Raw genomic sequence first — 23,000 nt, forward strand, 5'->3', positions numbered from 1 at the left:
CTCTCATTTGGAGAGGGCATTTTTAAAACGGTCGCCAAATGGTAGCAAACATGGAAGTCTGCTCCCAGCAAGTGGGAGACTTAAAAATGCTCCCGCCGGCTGGGAGCAGACATGTGTTCTGTTTCCCTGCTTGCACTCCTGCGGGCAAGGAAACAAAATACATATTATTCCTGACCGAGGAGCCTCCAGGTGGAGCAATGCTGGCTCCCGCACCATGCATGGAGCCCACCGGTGATGGAGTCCCCAGGGGCCTGAGAAGGCTTGGAGAGGCTTTTAATTAAATAAGGTCCCAGGGATTGGGTCACCAGGGACAATGAAGGCTCAGGGATGGGGGCTGCGTGACAACTCCCTTTTTTAATAAAGTACGGCCCCAGAGGACAGGGTCCCAGAGCTCAAGAAGGCTCAGGCAGGGGGACTGCGTGGCCCAACTCCTGTTTTAAATAAGATACGGTCCCCAGGTATTGGGTCCCCGGGCTTTTAAAGGCTTGGGGAAGGGGACTGCATATCCCCTCCCCTTAATATATACGATTTGGCCACGGGGATGGGTTTCCTGGGGTCCAAAGGCCAACCCTACACAGCGCACACCAAAGGCTGTGCGAGGTGTGGGGTTGGCAACCTGCACGAGGGTTGGGGCTGGCTGCCAAGGTGTGGATTTGCCTAATGTAACTATAACTCGTGCCCTGCCATGCACTGCTAATTACCCCACATATTACATCAGTCATGACATCTTGTATGACATCATTGATAATCTCACTGCAACATTTGCAATAAAATTATTCATGAGAAAACTAGTGCAAGTCATAATTACCTTATGGCACGAGTTATAGTTACTTAAAATAACTAACTCTAACTGGTGAATCTCTGTGGTTTTTATAGTTTAAAACGTTATGTTGTTACTGAACTTTTCATCTAACTATAATGTTACTTTAACCTTTGGTTTTTCAGTAAAATTATATACACACACACACACACACACACACAGACACACACATACACGCAAAGAAAACACACACTGAAAATACACACACATACACCTCACTCCCTGGAAAACACCAGCACAAATTATGCTCTGGTTTGGTCTGTCATTTGATGACTGGTGTTAAGATTTTACAGATTAGCTACTAGCAGAAGAGCTCGAAATGAAACAGGACATACAGGCAATAAAGTGACAGAAGATCTATTTAAGCCAAGGGAGTACTTCGAGAAATTGACAGCAGTGGACACCATCCAACAGAAACAAATGAGGTTTCTTATAAAAACAGAGAGGCATTATGGAGCCAGACACTGATTAACTTCCTATACTTTGATACAACTAATTATAATGAGAAAATGAGTGTTGGGTTTGCACTAACTGATAGAACCCTGCCACAAAGTGAATTAGATACAAACATTAGCACAACACACATAATCCAACATGTAGGTAAAGTACCAGGAACAACTCAGTTTTCTCACACTTACCACAAAGAAGATGAAACATCAAACTAACCCACACAAGGACTACTACTCAAACTTTAATTGTGTTATTGTTTGTTTGTATTTGTTATTCTTTCACACTTGCAAATCTAGGGCCGGAGGTACGACGCACAAAAGAGCGCCTCGCAAATTGCGAGTTTTTTGCGACTCGCAATTTACGAGGCGCTATTTTGGATGTACAACAGTGTGTATCACACTGTTTGCGATTCCCAATAGGGTCACAAATTGAGAGGCTCATGAATATTAATGAGCATCTCGCAATGTGGGAATGGCAGGCCCTCCCAGGTATGGTGGCCTGCTGGGCTCAGAAGACCACCATGTCTGGGACTGCTATAAGGAAAATGGGATGCATTTAATTTAAAAAAAATTAAACGTTTTCGTTTCATTTTTAAGGGCAGGTAGTGGTCCCTTTGACCACTGCCTGCCCTTAAAAAATATTTTCCCCTGCATTTGCAAAGTGAAAGGGGTCCCCTGGGGACCCCTTCCCTTTTGCGAGTGCATTACCACCCTCTTGAAGAGGGTGGTAATTTGCGAGTGTTTTGCGCCCACAATTGAGGACGCAAAACATTCATAGATGAGATTGCACTCGCTATTAGGAAGGGAACGCCCCTTCCTAATAGCGAGTCGCAAAACCTATTTAGCGAGTTGCAAATAAATTGCGACTCGCTAAATAGGCTTTGTACATGGCCCATGCTGTTTTTGCATGCACAAACGGGTTTGCAAACCCGTTTGCGCATGCAAAAACGGTCTTACATCTGGCCCCTAATGCTGTATGATGCAGTATGTGAAGCGTAGTGACAAAAAAATAAACAATTGTTTGAAAAAATTAAAGAAAGTTGATGAAAGCTTCCACCAGCTGAAATAGTAAATTAAAACAGCATCTGCTTGTGCTACAGGTGTTAGACATTGCATATTTTGGCGTGATTTCCCCTGTATTTTTGCTTCTGACCTCCTGTTTTTTGACTGTGTGCTGCATTTCAATTTTGCTGGTTTTAGGTCTCTGGGCCCTTTACCACTGCTGACCAGTGCTAAAGTGCAAGTGCTCCCTGTGTACAATGTATTGGTGATTGGATTATCCATGATTGGCATATCTAATTGACTAGTAAGTCCCTAGTAAAGTGCACCAGGTGTGCCCAGGGCCTGTAAATCAAATGCTACTAGTGGGCTTGCAGAACTCCACATGAGTAGCCCTGCAAACATGTCTCAGACTTGCAACTGCAGTGTCTGTGTGGGCAGTTTTAAACTGCCATTTCGATCTGGCAAGTGCACCTACTTGCCAGGCCCAAACCTTCCCTTTTACTGCATGTAAGTCACCCCAAGGTAGGTCCAATGCAGCCCTATGGGCAGGGTGCAGTGTATTTAAAACGTAGAACATGTACTGGTGTGTTTTGCATGTTCTAATAGTGAAATACTGCTAATTTCGTTTTTCACTATATGGGGATTGCCTTGAAATATATTTTAAGTGTAATTTCCCATTGGGAGCAGATGGAGATTTAGAGTCTGGGGTCTCTGAACTCACAATTAAAAAATACATATTTTGGAGAAGTTGGTTTTCAAATTGTGTGGTTCAAAATACCACGTTTAGAAAGTGGGCATTTTCTTGCCTCTGCCTGTCTGTAAAATGCACGTCTGGGTTGGCTGACAGTTGATCTCTTGTGCATTCACACTAGATAGCCACACAACGGGAGCTGAGGTGTGCCTTGCATATCCTGATAACCCATCACCAGGCTGATGGACTTTCCTGAGCTAGAGTGGTAGGAGGAGTTGATACTGACACCTGAATAGGGCTGTGCCTGTCCTCACACAAAGCTGTCTCCACCTCCTTAAGTGTTTCTGGAGCAAGGTTATGGAAAAGCAGGGTCTTGTGCACTACAAGACTTTCCTGTGAAGTTTGCCTACTTCAAAGGCAGAAAGGGGTATAAGTACTGAACCTCTGACACCCCAAAATCAGAACACTTCTGGACTGATGACATTCTTCCCAGAAGAGCTGGATGCTGTAGTAGGGACTGCCACCCTGCCTGTTTCTTTGTTGTGCTGGCCTGCTGCTTTTGTCCTGGGAGTGAAAGGACTGGACCTTGCTTACTACATCCTGCTTTTCTCCAAGGGCTTGTGTGTACTTGACTCCTGTTAAGAAGTCTCAGAGCCATCAAAGACTTCACCTGCCAGTGCATGGGATCTTCTGCTGATAGTGCTGACTTGCCAAGTGGTGCCAAATCCAGTTCCTGTGCCCTTGGAACTATAACCTGGTAATCTTAAGGAGAAAATCCATGCCTTTTTTCTCGGTGCACCACTGTAAAAGATTGATACATTGCCACTGCCTGCCCCGAAGCGTGGACCCCAATTGTCACGTCGACCGCGACTTTCACTGAAGGCCCCAGCTTGCCTTTGCAGTGCCTTAGAAAGATCGCCACTGCATGAGTTTCAAGCACTGTGTCACCGTCATCCACAGCACCCACTACTTCACTGACAGAGCACCAGCTTTGCAGCTGTGAAACAGACGCAGCACCTCCTTTGTCGCTATCGCATAGATGCAGCGCGACTGAATTTTCAACACATCGTCCCGGGGCATGGATTCTTCATCGACGCCGTACCACAGTAAGGAACCAAGGCCACATGTCTGGAAATCTACACATCAGCTCCCTTGCCAGTAAAAAACTGATGCATCACCTCTCCTGCAAGTAAGGAATTGACGCATCACCTCTCCTGCCAGTAAGGAACCGACCATCGCTTCTGGCATCTAACCTCCTGTGCGCCTTTCACCGTCTTTAATTTTGGACGCATCGAAGGCACTTTGTGCTTAAACTACCACATAGATTGATTTCTATTGACCAAACTTGCTTAGCCCTTTAAAAGATTATATTTTGACCTTTGTACGTTTTGGTCTTGTTTTATTCAGATAAATATTGGCTATTTTTCTAAACTAGTGTGGTGTGTGTGTGTGTGTATACAAATACTTTACACATTGCCTCTGAGATAAGCCTGACTGCTTGTGCCAAGCTGCCAAGGGGGTGAGCAGGGGTTATTTTAGCTGTGTGACTCCCTCACCCTGACTAGAGTGGGGGTCCTTACTTGAACAGGGTGCAGACCCCATTTCTAACAATAGGCATGAGCAAAAGATGAATACCACTATTTCTACCTCAAGTTGGACAACTACGACTGACCACTGGAACCTGTCCCTTTCGAAGCCAGTTTCTGCATTATACATAATGTTTGCAGTCTTTATTAATCTGTATTTAAATCATGCTGTCGTACTTTGTTGATGCTTGTAGAATCCTACGTTTGCATTTCCTTCTGTTCTTGTTTCAGTCTTGTCAAGTATATAATCTATGCATATCCTAAAGCGTGCTATGCATAGAAGCTGGGTCCCTTGCATTTGTTTGTGAATTGCTAAAAATAGACAATAAACAATACAAAACAAAGTATCGTGCATGCTGAAGAAACTAGTTCCTGTACATCTAGCCTGTTGCCGAGTAGGCATGTGATCTATGACCGACAGACTGAGGCATGCCTGTGACTGACCAGAAGACAAGACTCCATGTGTCATGGAAAATCCCACACAACATTTGCCAGGATTCTCAGGAAATGTGGAATTTGAGGCAGTAACCCAGAAGCTAGTTCATGAAGCTCCACACCTCAGGATCCAAACAAAATAGAATTATTGCCCCTTATCTGTGGAATGCCTCCACGAGACAACAGGTGTAAAGAGGCGGGAGATTGAGAGAGAAAAAAACACTGGAAATGGCTCTGCCCTCATGGCTTCGGTAATGGCTGCTTCCAGGGAACGCCTTTGGTTTTAGGAACAGCACGTCATTAATCTACCTTCAGGAAGTTAGGTTTGATGATTTTGAGGAAACTGTCTCGGTGGGATGAGCAGGAGCGGTACAGGGTGAAGTTTGCAAGATATGTTCTGTTATATAAGTAGGAAACTGCGATAAATGAGAAAGAGTGTGCAAAGGAGTAAAGAATCTCTGAAGGATAGCTTTTGTAACCAAGTAACCTCACTCGATACTCCAGCAGTAACAATTGACAAGTCTGGAATCGTAGCAAGAATCTCATTCCATGAAGTATCACGGTAGCATAATACGTCTCACCACCCATAAGAAGAATCAACTTGTAGTGATGCGAGATGAGACCAGGAAGGACAAAGTTGTGGGACTGTAAGAAAATGGGAACGACAGAGCGGAAATGAGGAGAAACAACAAGGTGCAAGGGACGCCAAACGGTGAACGCCATAGTTGAGTGGCAGCTATCGCTTCCCACTCCTCCACCCAAAGTCCCTTAGAAGTTCTGAACCCTCCTCCTGATTGGATGTTTCTAGGGACTCTGCCTGCTTGTGCCCTACACATTCTGCTCTTGCTTCAGACATCTCAGCCACCATAGACCATTCCTCCACACCTTATGGTCAACTTGCCACTACCTCACTGTTCTTATTGTTTGTGCACAAATCCTGACAGTATTTCACTCTGAAGTGGGAACAGTTTTTGCGAGCTCTTCAAGCAGTGCATGAGATCATCAAAAATAACACAGATACGAGTATGAAACTGCTCATTATTAAAGCCACCTGCTTTCTGTTCTTAGTGCATATTACTGTTTTGATCTGTTATGGATTATGGGCCATATGCATGAACGCATTTCCCCATAGAAACAATTTTTATTTTGTTTTGTCATGGTTTTGTCAACATTTTATTGTTTGGGAATGTGCTGGGCCATCAGCAATCTAAAAGACATAATTTGCTCCAGGCAAAAAAATAACTTAGTCTCAAAGAAACCACACATTACCATAGTACCCCCTTGCACTGAAGGAAACTACTTTGCGAGTGGATGTGTTCCTTGTGAAGGGATGGCATGCCGTAACTTGTAGTGAAAAGCGTTACAACAAACAAATGATGAACGGAATGCTGACAATGCATACATTCTCCCCCAGTCAAGAGATCTGGGTTAAATCCATCGTTCTTTTGCCCACTACACCACCCCAGTTTAGACATGGCCATATGCAAATCAGTCTTGACCCTGTGCCTCATGGGAACAGTCCAGCTCGAACTGCCAAGCCATGTCTTCCCTAGACCGGAATCAAGCATCCTCGGACCGGTTTCTGGCTATAACCCGTCATCAACCAGGATAGCTTGACTCCAGTGGCGTAGTGAGCACGGGTCCCACGTCTGGGAAAACCCATCCCACTTAGGGCGAAAAGCGTTACAACAAACAAATGATGGACGGAATGCTGACAATGCATACATTCTCCCCCAGTCAAGAGATCTGGGTTAAATCCATCGTTCTTTTGCCCACTACACCACCCCAGTTTAGACATGGCCATATGCAAATCAGTCTTGACCCTGTGCCTCATGGGAACAGTCCATCCCGAACTGCCAAGCCAGGTCTTCCCTGGACCGGAATCAAGCATCCTAGGACCGGTTTCTGGCTATCAGCCGTCATCAGCCAGGATAGCTTGACTCCAGTGGCGTAGTGAGCACAGGTCCCACGTCTGGGAATACCCATCCCACTTAGGGCGAAAAGCGTTTCAACAAACAAATGATGGACGGAATGCTGACAATGCATACATTCACCCCCAGTCAAGAGATCTGGGTTAAATCCATCGTTCTTTTGCCCACTACACCACCCCAGTTTAGACATGGCCATATGCAAATCAGTCTTGACCCTGTGCCTCATGGGAACAGTCCAGCCTTGTAGTGAAGTCAGCCAATAGCTGAAGTGGGCTGATACATTGCCCCTTAAGGCACAGTGGAGGGGGTGCAAGAAAAATATGAGTAACACCAACCACAGACCAATGAATGAAGTTTGGCTGAAACCCCTATCAGTAACTATGGAGTAACTATGTTATGCACATACGTTTAGTAAAGTCAAAAGGTCTTGGCTAATGACAGACCTAAAAATGATCATGTTCACACCATGGATCGGTAAGAAATATTCCTGAAATGCCAACTACTGTTTTTCCCAGTAACTTGCTGCAGACTCTAAGTATGATTTGATTGAGAGGGGCTCCCCAGCCAACATTCAAGCCCCTGCTGCTTCCAATGAGACCTAGCTTTGTTTTGCAACTCAGTGACTTTCTTTCTATTTGGTTGTCTCCGATAAGCGTATATCTAAGTATTTGTGTTATTCCATATAGTTCCATATAGTTCGGAAACATATATGAGGTGTCACGTTGCTGTTGAATTTCTCAAGATGCAGTAGAGAGCAAAACAGTTGTTAAGTTGTTCTTAAGCAAGGGTCATATAATTCCTCAAAGCTGCCCCCTTGTCTTCCATAATGGATGTCAGGACCATCTTGTGTGAAATTCAGCCCCATTCATTTAGATCTCCCCCTTACCGACCGCCTACCTTATTTTGCAGCTTCCAACTTGTGTTTTAAGTAAGGCTGCGAAAGATAAAAATAAAGAGATGTATGGCCAACCACTTCCCCAAAACAGGCAGTCCAAACTGAACTGAAGTGTCCTATATTGTGCAGGCCATGGGATGGTTAGAAACAACAGGACACAACTTAAGTAAAGCAGTAGAAAGGAATGAGGGCATAAGAATTCAAACTCTCTTTTGTTAGCCCAGTCACCTGACTTGGTGACGTGGGTGTAGGGGTAGGTGTTAGGTTGAATGACAGCGCTCAAGGGGAGGGCCACATCCTCTTCGTACAGCGACACAAGCAAGGTGTGCTTCAACCTCAATAGGCCTCGTGAGTGTGGTGCCAGGTGAGCTCGTATGACAAAGCAGGCTATGAGGCCCACATCTGGACATACCTAAATGTACTAACTTTTTGTATTTCAGGTTAGAAGACCTGTAGTACACCTCATAAAGCAACTTTCCATTTTCAACAGGACTTCTGTCAATTCATATCACCTTAACCCTTAAGACATTCCATGCTCTATGGCCGGGGTCTTCAAACTGGGGGGTGGGCCCCTTAGGAAGGAGGGGGCTCAGGGGGTCCCAGGTGGGCTCCAGGCTCTGGCCAAAAGAAGCAGTATGCTCTGTAATGGGCCATCACTAACATCTGTTGTCATTTATATCCTAGCTGTGAGTATGTGTCAAAGGGGAAGGGACCTCAAATAAACTTCAAAACCCTCAGCCACACACTGTGGATATTTTCATAGATATAATTTAATAGAATAAATGTGAAAAATTTTGAGGGGGGCCCATGATTTGTTTTGCCACTGGGGGGACGCGGCATGAAAAAGTTTGAAGACCACTCCTTTATGAGAACAGTGGAAGGGGTTCTTGATTTCATCCTAAATGCTAACGTAAAAAGATCCCTGTGACAGGTCTCTTTACGCAAAGGACTATTTCTGATAACTGGGGTCTGAATGTTATGTGAGCAGCTCAGAGTCCCTCAGACAATGACAAACAAAGGTCTTTTTTTCAATCAGTTTTCTTCAAGAAGTGTCTTTTTGTACCTCGCTCCTTTTTGCGCTGTAAGCTACACATATAATATTCAATGGTGATAGAAACCACAAAGAGTAAAGCATTACAAAGACGTATGGGATGGGCTTTAGTACTTATACTGAGAAAAGATGTTCTTCCTCTGGTGCTGCTTGGGAGAAGATAAGCTCTCCCTGTCTGTCACCATGCAGGTGTCTCAGGCTGACAATAGTGGCTTCAAATCCTCCAATTACTTGGACTGAACATCTTTTGTTCACCAGTGGGGTTCGGAGGAGGATTTAGAGAGAAATGAAAAGACGATACCACAAATTTACACAATTTAATTTCAACATGATATGTCCAGTTCTGGTTTTCTGAGCCCCTTTCCAAGGCCGCCTCAGCATTCATCATGTCTTTCACGTAACCAGATGCTAATAGGATTTAGAAAAATACCCCTTTTGGAACTTGTAGAAAGAAAACATGCCAAAGGATATTTTACACGCAGAGAAAGGGAATTTTTGTTTGAAAAGATGGCAAGGCCTTACAAGGGATTAACTTTGTTGCTCGTCGATTATTCCTACACTTTGCGTTCAGGCAAACTTACAGACTTCAGAGGACCACCAAAGCCATTACACGCTAGGTTTTGAGACACACTGGACTAATGCAATGACTTAAAATATTCCTCCTTCTGTTTGAAAAGGCTCCCTTGAGCTGCTGAGCTGCCGAGCTCGTGTTAATGCACCTGTGCCCAGTGAGTGGTACAGAGACCTGAGAAGACTTTGGGCAGCATTTCCATCACCCCCAAAACGACTAGTTGATCTATGCTGATGAAGGAATGAATCCAGAAACACATGTTGAGAGTTACACAGCACAGGCTGCACCAATAAGTGTGAAAAATTAAAGACTACTACTGAGGTAAGTGTTATCATGCACTGCATTTACCATGATGCACTGGGGCAGATTGAGCGCTGGGATGTGACACAGAGTGCTCCCACCCTCCGTCTGCTTAAAATATTCTGTGTTTACATGCTAGCATGAGGTTTGAGTCCTAGCAGACCCACTTTCAAGGTGCATAAAATGAACACCAGTGTGTTGGGCAACAAGAAACAACTGTTATTCAGATTCAAGATGCCCCAAGGGATGTGACGCTATGCTATGCCACGTTATGTTGTGTTATGTTATTTATGTTATGGCGTGCCTTCCTACAGAATGATCTCATACTGAGACTGAACTACAAATGTGAATCAACAATTCTAATGGTGTCTGTAATGTGATTCTACAGGGGCAGAAGGATCTCTAGTTATGCGGTTTTGTAAAAGTACATTTCAAGCAAATTCCAGCTGCAGTAGGAGAGTGGACTGCACAAACAAGGTGAAGTCCACTCGGTGGCAGGGCGATGGACCCAATGATCATCGCTTCAATGGTGGATCCTGTCTCTGGATATGGAACAACTGGAGCACAAGGCTTTAATGAGTCGCGCTTCCGCAGTCCTACCACGCTGTCCAGGCAGTAGTCGGTAATCGTATCTAGGACGCCGGCAAAGAGTCGGCTAGCGTGCGCAGGCAAAGGAGGCACCAGATTTCACGACGTATATACTGCTTCTCTATCTAATAAAACATAACGAGACTTGTCTCCCGAGTCATAAGCAACAAGATCTCATTAGCAGAGAGATAATTCAATCTTGGCTGAGCTAGGCACACCTATGAGCGGTTTTATTTATTTCTCATACAATAAAGTCATTTCTTTATTTTTTTAAATCAAATCCCGTTAAAATGACAGACTAGATAAATGAAAAGAGACAAAATGCAATATCTGGCCTGTTAGAAAAATTGAGACCTAACAGCCGCCCTGCAGGTGTCAGGCACAGCTGTGCTTTTCCCAGAAAGCAATTTCGAAGAATCCACCTAATGAAATGAAGAAATCCAGATCTCCTTTCACTTTTACCTCTAACAGACTTCTCTACCTCAGTTTCTGCCTATTCCTTCTTCCCACTTTCTTTTGCCTTTAATCTATTCTAAGATCGCATGTTTCCTGTCCACGCTCTTCTCATATTTTTTCCTAACCTGATAACATCACACATTCTAAGTAATTGTTCTTAATTTCACAAATAGGTGAATCCTGAAAAAGTGCTTTTCATATTACCTAAATTATGAGAGAAACAAACTGAATGGCTTTAAAAGTCTGTTTTGATCATATAAGCCAGAGGAGTGTGTTCTTTTTATTAGTGAAGCACCTCATATTATTTGCACCAAGGTTATTTTGGGGCACAGTCCTAGTGCAGTCTGATATTTTTAGGGCTGTCTGTGGAGTGGGCATTGCTCGGATTCCATGGTTCCAGTTTGCAATGAACTTGTATGTGAACATATATTGGTGAATTATGTACCCAAGTGATCCGGTCCCAAACGGAATATGTCATTGCGGGCGGATCAAGCTAATGATTCTGGGCACCTCCCTGCAAAAGCCCTTAGGTATGATCCATGCTTAATTTGAGCCGGTGGTTTCCAGTGCTCAGCACTGGCACTTAATCATCAACACCCGCGCTTTTCATGAGCACTAGTTAAGGACACATTCATTTATGGTAGGCATGGGGAGATTAAGTAATTTCCCCAGTATCAAAGGATGTTGAGCCGATGCTGAGACTCAAAGCGAGTTCCCCTCTCCAACAGCAGCTGTGGCCATTACACCACATCCTCTCACCATGGTTAGTAGTTGGTTCTGTTTAGGCGGCGCTAACAGGAGGAATGGGCTGGTACACGCTGCCTCCTGACGAAAGCACTTATCTATTTACAAATAAACCGCTGCAGAAAACCCTAAGCAACCCTCTATGCATTGATAAGGGATCTTAGAATATGGCGAGCATTCATGTATGTGTATTAATTGGAACATATCCGAGATCCTATCACTGACAGATGCCACAGAGCCGACAATGTTAGACTATTAAGGTGGAGTATAGAATCTGTGACACGCCTTGCGATCTAGGGAGGTTGTACTCTACAGAGAATGTACTCACACGCAACGATGAGTCTGTAATAGATGCAAGATCAATCCAGGCAGACAGATGGATTAAACTACCACTATGTATGGCTTGCAGAACAGCCTTAAAGGTGGTTGTACTGCCCAAATTATTATCCCTATTTGTGAACATACTTATGCTGCCCACAAGAGCATTTCCCCATGCTTCGATCGAAGATGATTATGCTTGTTTCGGGGGGTAATCCTGAGCATGAGATGGGAGATGCCACCATAACACAGGGAGATTAGCAGACCCAGACGTGGAGGATACGTTCATGCTGCCCAAGCTTGCGCCACAAAATATTGATATCATCCTGAAAACGACTTACTCCATGCTGCTGCGGAGTGCGGTGTGCATGATAAGGGCACACTACAGACGTGCTTGCCAGTAATGCAACAAGGGACAGATAGACCCTGTAGATTGCACACACTGGCCATGGCATGAACTGGCGCAGTCTGTCAGACAGGAAATACTGTACTTTTAAACAACCCAGCAATATCTTATGGCCTAGAAAATAGTGATTAAAGAGCTGGTAAAGCTTGGAATGATAACAATGGGACACCCATAACCCAAGGGCAGATGTATCAACACAAATACCGTACACCCCCACTTTAAACATTATCACACAGAACCCCAAAACTGAAACCTCTTACCAGACTAGAAGAAACACAAGACACAGGTGGATGGGTAGCACGGCTGCATAATATGGCGCAAACATCAAGAAGAGTTGGGCTGGAAGTAGCCAGGGAGAGATGGCAGACTCCTTGCACCTTGCTTGGACTTGCCCTTCACACTGGGAGAGAGTAGATTAAATAGTGCAGTTATTCTGGTCACTTTACCGCATTATGTTTGGGATCCGCAAGCCCAACACACTGGACTGGCTGTACTGTTGCTATTGCTCACTAAACACAGAGTGGCAGTGGTGTGGATGAGGAACAGTGGCAGTGGTGTGGATGAGGAGCACCTCCACCACGGTCATGTCATAGCGGCAGAGCACTGCTATCTGTCAAACAAATGCAGAATACAACGCCACCTTGCTACAAGAAGAGAAGAGGGATGCTAAGAGCGATTATCTGAGCAACAATGAGATTACAGACTAATTTGGTACGTAGTGTGGGGAAAATATGCATGTACGCCTTACAATAAATACTACTGTGAAAAACTATATCAATTCCTATAATGTTAGAGTGAATACTCTGTAACATAACACAAAATGATAACTGACTGGCTACTGCACAGAAAAGGTTAATGCATAAGTTAATGCATTGCATGTTTAGTCTCTTGTGTATGGATGATATTTCACATAAAGTTGGTTATTATTGTTCACATTGGCATTTCCAGCTCACAAAAGATCCCCATCCCCTGCGTAGACCCCCAGGGAACCATACTGTCTCCGGTCTTGTTCAGTCGTTAAATTGAGACCCTTGTTACTCTGCTTACAGATCACAGCATCAAGATTCACCAATAGGCTGATGATGCACAACTGTACTTGAGAGTCTCGCCTGCTTCACACACCCAACACCTCAAGCACCGCTTGCACATCATCCAGACCAGGATGTGCAGCGCCTACCTGAAGCTCTACCCAACCAAGACAGAATTCCTGCTATTTGCCAAGCACAACAGATAAGAAACAGTACAAACCTGGCTCAACGACATGAACCTTGACAACTTTGACCCGGAACTCCCAGCGAATGCCAAGTCACTTGGATTCACCCTGGACACCAACCTCACCCTCAAGGAACACATTGCCAAAAACAAAGACCAGATTTCTCATTCAAAGAAAGTCAAACAATTACTTCCACAAAGTGACTGCCGAGCTGCTGCTCAAGCCCCAATACTCCTGGATATGAATCGTTTTAATGCCCTACCCAATGGTCTCCCAAACTCCACACTGGCACCCCTTAGGGGTGGGTATCCTACATGCAGCAGCATGTGTCATCCAGGGCCTGAAGAAATATGATCACCTCATCCACATCTTAATGTATCTCCACTGGCTCCCCTTGCCAGCCTGCACCATCTTCAAAATCAGCTGCATCGTTTACGAACCCATCACGACCAGAAGCTCTGCTTACTCGCCGACAAGCTCACCATCTCTGGTGGTTCTCGACATCATCACACTGCAGGCAGACGTTTTAAAGGGAAGAAACAAGACAGTTGGTCGTTTCCATCTATGCGTCGAGTATCGGCAAAGACATCCCTGAGTCCATCAGTAACGCCCCACACTGCTCCCATTTAGGGAAGAGTTGAGAACTCACCTCTTTACCGAACACTGCATCAGAATGCATTAACTGTTCACAATCCTGCTTCCTCTCCTATTACACGTCGCCCGTAGGCATGTATTTGACCATGCACAGCAATCCGCTGCCTTTTGTCTCTGTTTGTACTTTAGAAATACCATACACATACATATATAAATGTACACAAAAATGAATAAATACAATTAAATAAATCTCATTCATCTTAGAGCTTGTTCTGCTTTACGTGGTGTACATAAGACACGCCACCCTCCTGAAAGTGGCTAGGGGCTTTCTGAGGTTTGTGGCATTTTCCCTACTTTTATTGGCCTTAGAAGGATGAAAGTCTGAGTAACTGTGCAATCCAGTGACCACCTGAGACCTGTACATTTCACCACCATCTCTGCATTCAATGCATTGATCCACTGAGCTACTTTACCAGCAGTTCTTCCTTTCGCAGCGCCCCTTTGGCTCAAGGATTGTTTTTGTGACACAAATGCAGAGGGATTGGTGTGACATTTGTAATATGCCACTCAATTTTGTATCCAGAAAGGGTTTTCGTGCTAGTCCCAAACATATTAAAAAGTAAACGCTGGCTTGTGTTTGCTTTGGCCTCAGACAGGAACCTTCCAGCAGATTCATATAATTACAGAGCCCCTTTCAGAGCATGCAGTAAAGGTCACCACAACAATAAACAGTTTTGTGACTGTGCGGTGTTGATTGTGCACAAGTTCATTGCCCCTGTCAAATTGATTTAAAATCCTGTGCGCTCCTGTTCAGAGAACAAACTCGAATTCAATTTACTCGAGTCAATATTGGATCGGGCGCCAGACACCCATCCGCACACAGATTATACGCGTCCCTGTTTATTCCTGGTCAGAAATTGTCTTTATTTCTGTGCGCTGCGGGAGGAGGCGCCTGTTGGTATGCTGTCTGCCACCGCTTGCCACTTATGTGAATTTATTGTGCCATTAAATAACCCCAGTTGGTGTACATGACTATCCTGTCCTACATATGGACCTACGTTTTGGAGTAGCGTCTTAAAATCGAAGCACTAGAAAGCCCTCATGTTAGATTTTTGAATTTGATTTAACATGGCATGGATAAAGCACCAGGCAGGGCGTCCCTTTGATGAAGTCTAGGAGCTAAGAGCTACTGATCTTGGAAGGAGATATCCTGAATTTAAATCCCTGGTTTAAAAAAAAAAAGTATAATTTCGCGAAAATCACTCGAGCCCAATGTTTCTCAGTTCCAAATACACTTAATGGCTCCATAACAAGTACTAGAAAGACTTCTTGCTATGGTTTTTATGTGATCTATGAGTTTCAGCCTCAAGTACATGCCCCATTCACATTTGGGTTGCAGTATACTGGTCACAGCCACACACTTATAAATCATATTATGCTATACACAGCATCTTCTGTACAAGATGCCCCCGGTAAAAACGAAGGGCCTCATATACACGAAAACGGCGCAGCGCCGCTAGACATTAAGCTGTGCCATGCGGCGTAATTTCAAAGCACAGGGATGTATCCTATCAACAACAATATGACGCATCCCTGTGCATTCCCATGTGCTAGTGCACAATTGGTTGCCATCTGCCAGCTCAGGCACCCGTGCGTCATTTTTCACAGGGGCCTATGTTGCAGGGATGATTGTTTTTGTGCAGGAGGAGACACCTTCCTGCACAAAAACAATCATTAGTTTCAGAATGCAGCATGCATAGAAAGAGGAAAAACATTGAGAAATAAAAGTATTTCTCCTCTTTGCGCCATTGCTACACCTCCCCTGGGGCGGCGTAGGATTCTGACGCATTCCCAGTTTGACAAAATGTTGTAAATCTGGGAATGCACCAAGTTCCATGGATGTTGCGTGGGAGCACCCACAGCAACAACCATGGAATGCCCCTTTCACACAGAGAAGTGCATGAAAGGGGCCCATATTTACAAGGCCATGAAAAGTCACGCAGGGTGACTTCACGTGGCCATGTAAATATGGGCAAGCCCATTGTACCACCGGTGCATCAAGAAAAGTGGCGCATCAGTGGCGTAATGGGTTTGTAAATAAGCCCCTTAATCTTCTGTGTAGAGTACTCTGCTACTCTACTGCCAACTATGCACCACACCCCTATGTGTTCACTCCTAGAAGCTATACCGAGAACATCAAACCCTCCTTTCTCCACCACATATTATGGTCTCACCCTCATTTTTCACTGTCAACAAACTCACTTTCTATATCTCCTGCAAGAACACACTCATTCGCACCTTCTCAGCTCACACCTTTCCTGCCTCATGGTGCTTGACGACTCAACACAATCTCGACATCCATTGAGCATCTCCCAAGGCCCCATCTGTCTCTTTTGGTGAGATGCTTTCCTCATTCAGCTTCTCTTACTACATTTCCCTGATGAAGGACACACAGCCATCCACCACAGGATAGCCCTGTGCTCACTTACGACGCTTTCTTCAACTGTAGCCACGTGTATGCCCCTCCTCCCCTATTACCCGCTGCCATCCTATGACCACCACCCTGAACAAAAAACACAGACTTAAATTTCGTATCCAAATTAACTTAACTTCCTTTGTGATACCAAAAGGTGGACGCTTTAAACTCCTCAATGTACTTAAAATCCACCAACGCCTCTCAATCCTATAAAATAAGAGTCCAAGCAACGCCCTCTGCCGTCCCTAAACCAAAATGCCCATTGTCTCAGTTGAAGCCTCCTCCCATTATGCGCATTATTCTTCAGCACGGACTGAAGAGCACTCCCCTCTCTCTCTAATACATGAACACTTTCAAAACTCACCTCATGGCCGGAAACACCCATGAAAAGGAACCGCCAGCATCCTCCAAACTAGCACCAACTGCTCATAAGATCCTTCCGACTCATCCAACTCACTTGGAAATTAATGTTATTTATGTTTGTTTAAGTCAGCTCCAATCTAAATCTTCCAGCAACATTTCTCCCTGCATCATGTGCTGATCTTTCTTATGTACACCATTAATAACTAAAATACAGTGCTAAGGTTTTCCCTTTGGAATTCCACTACATAAGAGCAGTCCTTTCTGTACAAGGTCGTAGGGTCAGATTTCACCATTATGAAGTATAAGCCCTACTCTCATAGGTGCCAGGTCACCAATACTGCTGGTTCTCCTCGCCAGTAGCGTCAACTTTACTTGTACTCAACATGAACGTACATGCCCTGCTCACTCCTAGAGGCCCCAAGCCTGCATACAGGTGTGTTGTTTGGATATGAATTTACCTTAAAGAAATAAAAAGACAAGAGGCGTTTGGCAAAACAGGAACAAGTTGATTTACTCAAACACAGCGGCCAGGAGAGTCTTGACAGACTGTGTCTGAGGAAAGTCTCTTGGTGTAGATAGTTTTGGCTGACATTATATACATCTGTGAGGTGCAATAAAGTAATTTCTTAATTCCTGAAAAAGCATCTGGGTCATAAATTAAGAAGTCTGATAATCTGATAAGGACACAGATGGGTCTCGACCTCAGGGAGAGCTAGTGTGGGCCAGTGTGTATTGTCCAGATGTCCAGCATGAGGAGCGCGTGATCACTATATGTATTGTGTGCATGTTGTGTCCTGATGGGCTGAGTGTTTCTATCTACAAGTTTTATCTATCTTTCTGGTATTTCTGGGAAATGCAAGCCTTTGACCAAACGTGTTTTATTGGGGCCAATTGCCTCAGACCTGTTTGTGGTGCTACTATCTATCTGTGGGATCAATCAGAATTATGTCTGGGTGTGTGCTTGTCCTTGGGTTAAGAGAGACACCACCTGTGACCTGTTATTCGATAGGCGGGAGTGTGGGTCTCAGGACCTGCCTGACTACGTATCTCTGAAGTCACCTTGGGTAAAGCCGGTAGCAATGAAACAAGTTCACAGGAACTCCTAAAAATAATATGGCAGTCACTGGCATCTTTTTATTGACATTCTCAACATTGTGCGTTCAGTTGTCATATCATACATTGATATTGTCTTTACTGATATTGGCATAGTTATGCATTCCTAGATCCTGGCGTACATCGACATTGCTTTTACTGGTAACAACATTGTCATTAGTGCATGGCATATGGTATACATTGACATCGTTACTGCTGGTATTGTCGCTGTGGTGCAGGCGTAGATTAAGGCATACATTAACATTGCATTTATTGATATTGCCATTATCAGGCCTGCACATATCACGGTATTCATTGACATCGTATTAACCCATTCAAACACGTGCTTTGTTTATTGCCTCTGGTCAGAGGCCTCAATGTTACATTGACTTGCCGACCTGCCTCAGCGTTTTAGGGTCAGAAACAGACCCTGCCTCAAGTACCAATGGACATGTATCTATAATGATGAATGCAATAAAGTCCCTACAAGGGTGCACATTAAAAACAGAAGTGAAGAAGCTATTCACATCCTACATGTGGCAACTTGAAATCTCTGAAACACTGATGCTCAGAAAGAACCCGCCAGTTCCATGTCAGACTGGTCATGCTTCCTGAGCATGCACACATCCAACAGTTGGGTCACAGTACGTGCCTATAACCAAGGCTATGCTTTTACACAATGATGATGCCCAGCTAATAGGTCAGCACTGAGGTTACAGGTCAGTTTTAGTTTCAGTAGCTTGCAAAACCTAGGGTGATCGTTGTTGCTTTGGACTGCTGGTAGCACGCCATTTCTGAAGCACTCTTGAACATGGCAGCCTGTGACTCTCTGGCTTACCTTTGTGCAGTTTTATATTGAATTCATTCATTCCTCTTTCGTGGTCGGTATTAGATGTCAGATGTGTGGTACGTGTAATTTTGCTGTCCACTGCTACCAAGTTTCCAGTCTAGGGCTGGCCGGGTATTTCCCTCTCCATAAGCACTGCTACATTCATTTTATATTGTAATTTCCCATTGCATACTGCCTGATTTTTTCATGTAGCCTGTATTATCTTTCACTAGTGTTTAATTTGTGAAAAAATAAGTACCGGGCCCTTGTCAGGTGGCCACTGCAGCCCCTGTCCCTGCCAGCGCTACCAATGACAGTACCAACATAATTACTAACTATTACACTCCTCCAAGTGTCACAATTCAGACTATTTCAGACCCCCAAAGATATAACAATGGCTTGGAAGGCAGATAGTAGTCATTGTTAGGGTATATTGAATTAACAAACTGTTATTGTGCTAAATTAGATAAACATCGCCACCATGTGGCAGACAATCATAAGTGTCAGTGTTGACAATTAAGTGCCAGTGCTGAGAACCGGAAACCACCATCTCAAATTTAGCATTGATTAGCACTCACCAAGAACACATTTTTTAACTATCTTTCAAAAGTCTTGGACTGCGTAAACTCCTTGTACTCTCAGACTAACTCAGAACAGAGTTGAATTGCCATTACCCAACTCAGACATTCCCAGCAATCATGTACTGTGGTGAAAATTCCAGGTGAACAGTTTTAACATTTTGAATTCTAGTTAAATTCGAGAAGAACAGTTGATTCTGAGTAATAAGTGAATAGCTATAATAAAATATGTCCTCGTTATAGAAGACAAGTAGGACAGGTTACTTGGCTATAGACTGACCTGTATAGTAAAGGGACAGTTTATGTATCTTAACACCCTCATCTTCCAGTGTTTGGCTGGCATTATCATCCGCCTGTTCGTTTGTGGGGATCTGGTGAAAAAGTGGCCCTGGAAAAAAGAATGACATGTTGAAGCCATAAATAATGATATTTTTCCGCACAGGAGGCGGCCATTTTTCTCACTCAGATTTTCTGGAAAACTAGATCGTGCATAAAAATGATGGCCTGATTCAACTTCAAATCTTGCAAGATTCTGAATGGCCATCTTTGGGAGGGTTCATCGGCCTGCTTTGCTACTGTGAGGTTGAGGAATTTAAAGAAACCGAATGGGAATGTATACATACCTGGATTATTTGAGAGATTAACCTTGTTTTAAAGCTTTTTGAAATATATTTATTGTTCTAAGTTAAATGCAAAAAAACGTTTGGCTATTTGAGTTAAGCCCTTGAATAATATGGATTTTAGTTTCTGTTTAGCATGCCAGTTTTTGATATCTTTTTTAATAACGAATCAATAAAATAATTACTTCTTTACTTGTACATAACATTCCTCAAAGTAATGGATATTGCTTGATTGTAGCTTGTCTTTAGCAAAAAATAATGTCATGAAATGAAATTGCTTATATATTGAAACTGTTCTTAAGGAAAGAGCTCAGGCATCCATTGAGACTAGACCAAGCTATACCAAATTGCAAATAAATGCTTTATTGCATGCAGATAATAATGCTTGGGTTTCCTGACATCTGCCAGACAGAAAATGATGGTTCATTTCATGTGATCTTCGGGCTGGCTATTGGCTATGGGCATCTAGGGGGTGAGTTTGTATTTTTTATTTCATCAGCAGAGCCGCCCTTGCTACTTTTTCAAGGACACATAAGTCCAACATTCAGACAACATACGTGTAGGAACTAGTCATATCTCATCAATCAGAATTTCCACTGGGGGTTGCTAATCTGGGTAACAAGGACTATTTTCAATGAGCTATTGGAAGCAATTTCCTCTCAGAGTAGCGTAAATTCCTATGACCCCCTTAGTGTATATTATCGCTCAATTTCTGTGTAGTGGAAAGGCAACATTTGTAGCAAAGTATATGGAACCTTGCTCTTACTTTCTCCACTAGGATTTGACTTTCTTCCTGGCTCGATAGCAGTTGCAGCTGCTGCCGATATGCAATGGGGGAGGGAGGGAGGCTCCAGGGCAGCAGAAGCGGCGGCGGGAGGTAGGGGCTGAATATATTTTAAAAAACTTACCCGATCCTGCGCCCGCCTCGCACTTCGGTGCTCCTCTGTTCTCCTGCTGCTCCTGATAGTCCCTGGGACAGACTCACCAACCAATGCAGATGCTGCTCTCATACTATGAGAGCAGCGCCGGGATTGGCCTGAGTGGACTGGTTTGACGCTCCGCACAGGCACAGGGAGTCTGTGCAGTTTCTTCACCCGGCTGTAGAATACAGCCGGGTTGGAGAAACCTAACTGCGCATGTCTGTTTGCCCGGCCTAAGACAGCCGGCAAACAGACATGCGCACTTAGAAGGGCACTAACCACTCCTCCCTGTGACTACAGCCCCGCCCTACCCACTTTAGCTCAGCCAGCAGCTGAAAAACAAAACAATAATAAAAATATTATTTTATTTTTCAGCTGCAGGCTCAGAGCCGGTGGGACGACCCTACTCCGCCATTGTGTAGGAGCCGCCGCTGCTCGATAGCATCTGCACAAAGTTTGTGCTTTCCTCTCTTTCCAGCAAAGAAAACTACTAGTTACTAGTGAGCCACGTGGCAAGACACATACCCTGGCCAGTGGTTCACAGCATACAACACACAACCAAGAACATGTCATCTCTCGTCCCTTCGCAGGGAGCGCCTCTCATCAAGCATCGCGGACAAGGGACACGATGAACCTGCCAAGCTTACAACATGGAGGGAACAGGTTAAGCTGAGAAAGCAGATCTCCTGTCAGAGGTTCCCGTGCGGCAATCCATCATAGGCAAGCAGCCCGCTGCCTCCTTGGAATCCATTTCAGCCAAAGAGATTTGACATTCCTTCTCTTGCAGGGATTTGGAAGAGATGAGCAGAGTTCCCCACTTCAGAGAACAGGAGCCTTCAGGGGATTCCTGCCAACGATTGCAACAAGTCGCGGAAGATTTATTCCTCCCTGTGCTATCCATTTCAAAGATGTAGTGCTCTGTTCACATGCATGGCATTTTCAGTTAAAATCGGGCATCTAGTGGGCGCAGAAAGATGGTTCCCTTGCGGCACTGCTAGCAGCCAGGTCCATCTTAAGGATTTTGGGAAGCTGAGGCCAAACATGATTGGGAAGCCCATGTTCCCATCAAATTTGAATGTATGATCCATTGTAGACTAAATCATGCCTGTGAATTATACGTTAAAATTTCAGAAGCTGTAAAAGAAAGAAGGCAAATGATAGGCAATTAACTTAATAAAGTACTCACCAATATCATTTAATATCTCTCCTTTTCTCGATGTGCCCTTGGCTTACCTTGATCCATATTACAGTACATAGTGCAGCGCGGGAGTGGACCATGGGATAGCCCATGATGAGGCTATGGTATACTTGCCAACATTTTATCACCAAAAGAGGAATGATTTTTCAGATTTCTAAAATGCTAATTTGCATAACAATGACATCACAGGAAATGACATCCCATGACCTTTAACATGAGCATGAGATTGCGGAAAATGACCTCAAGACACATGACTTGTCTGCAGGGAAAGACTATGAGGCCTTTAATTCGGTGGACATCCCTGTGGGTGGAAAGGGCAATAATCTTTATCTTGGCATTGCTCCCCACAGCTTGGTTGAAGATTGAGTGTAGAATTTTGTAATTCAAACAGTTCCCCAGAGGACAACGTTTGAGCCTTTGTCACATGGCCACAGGCCTTTGCATTGGCTTTTTATTTACCAAAGTGGTGGGCCCAGAGCTGCAATTTACTGCAGGGCTATTCATTTTTCATAGTAAGGTTTCACGCATGTTTAAATAATTTTTTTATTTGCCACTATAAGATTGGTGTTCACTATCTTGAAACGATCAATAAAAAATGACAGATGCAGCGTAACGTATATGCGCGGGCATCCATGGTTAGGAATGGACAGGTATATGTCATCATGATGGGCTGCAGAAGTGTCAAGACGTAGGCCCACATACAAAATGCGGGACCTATTGGCTTCCAGCACTATAAAGAATGCATCCTTATGGTGAGAAAAAAAACACAGCTTCCCTGCCTCAGAGGTTATTTGAGACGCGGCTTATTGCTAGTGGCAATTGCCTAAATAGATTGACTTCCAATAGTCGTCTCAAGGGTATGATGCTTGAGTGT

The 23,000-nt window shown here is 44.1% G+C and overlaps 1 protein-coding gene across 2 annotated transcripts in view; it reads right to left on the reverse strand.

The window, feature by feature from the left end:
- Positions 1 to 23,000, reverse strand: part of LOC146822002 (uncharacterized) — a 211,852-nt gene that overhangs the window by 131,195 nt on the left and 57,657 nt on the right. Inside the window, exon 2 of one of the 2 annotated variants that reach the window (XM_085613108.1) lies at positions 19,669 to 19,776. The exons of the other annotated variant lie outside the window; for it this stretch is intronic. Within the exon in view, the coding sequence (XP_085469234.1) occupies positions 19,669 to 19,737 (69 nt within the window). The 5' untranslated portion in view covers positions 19,738 to 19,776. The remainder of the gene's footprint in view (positions 1 to 19,668; positions 19,777 to 23,000) is intronic. 2 annotated transcript variants of the gene reach the window in all.

The sequence above is a fragment of the Triturus cristatus genome, chromosome 6 (genome assembly GCF_964204655.1).
Source record: "Triturus cristatus chromosome 6, aTriCri1.1, whole genome shotgun sequence".
Classification (NCBI taxonomy): domain Eukaryota; kingdom Metazoa; phylum Chordata; class Amphibia; order Caudata; family Salamandridae; genus Triturus; species Triturus cristatus.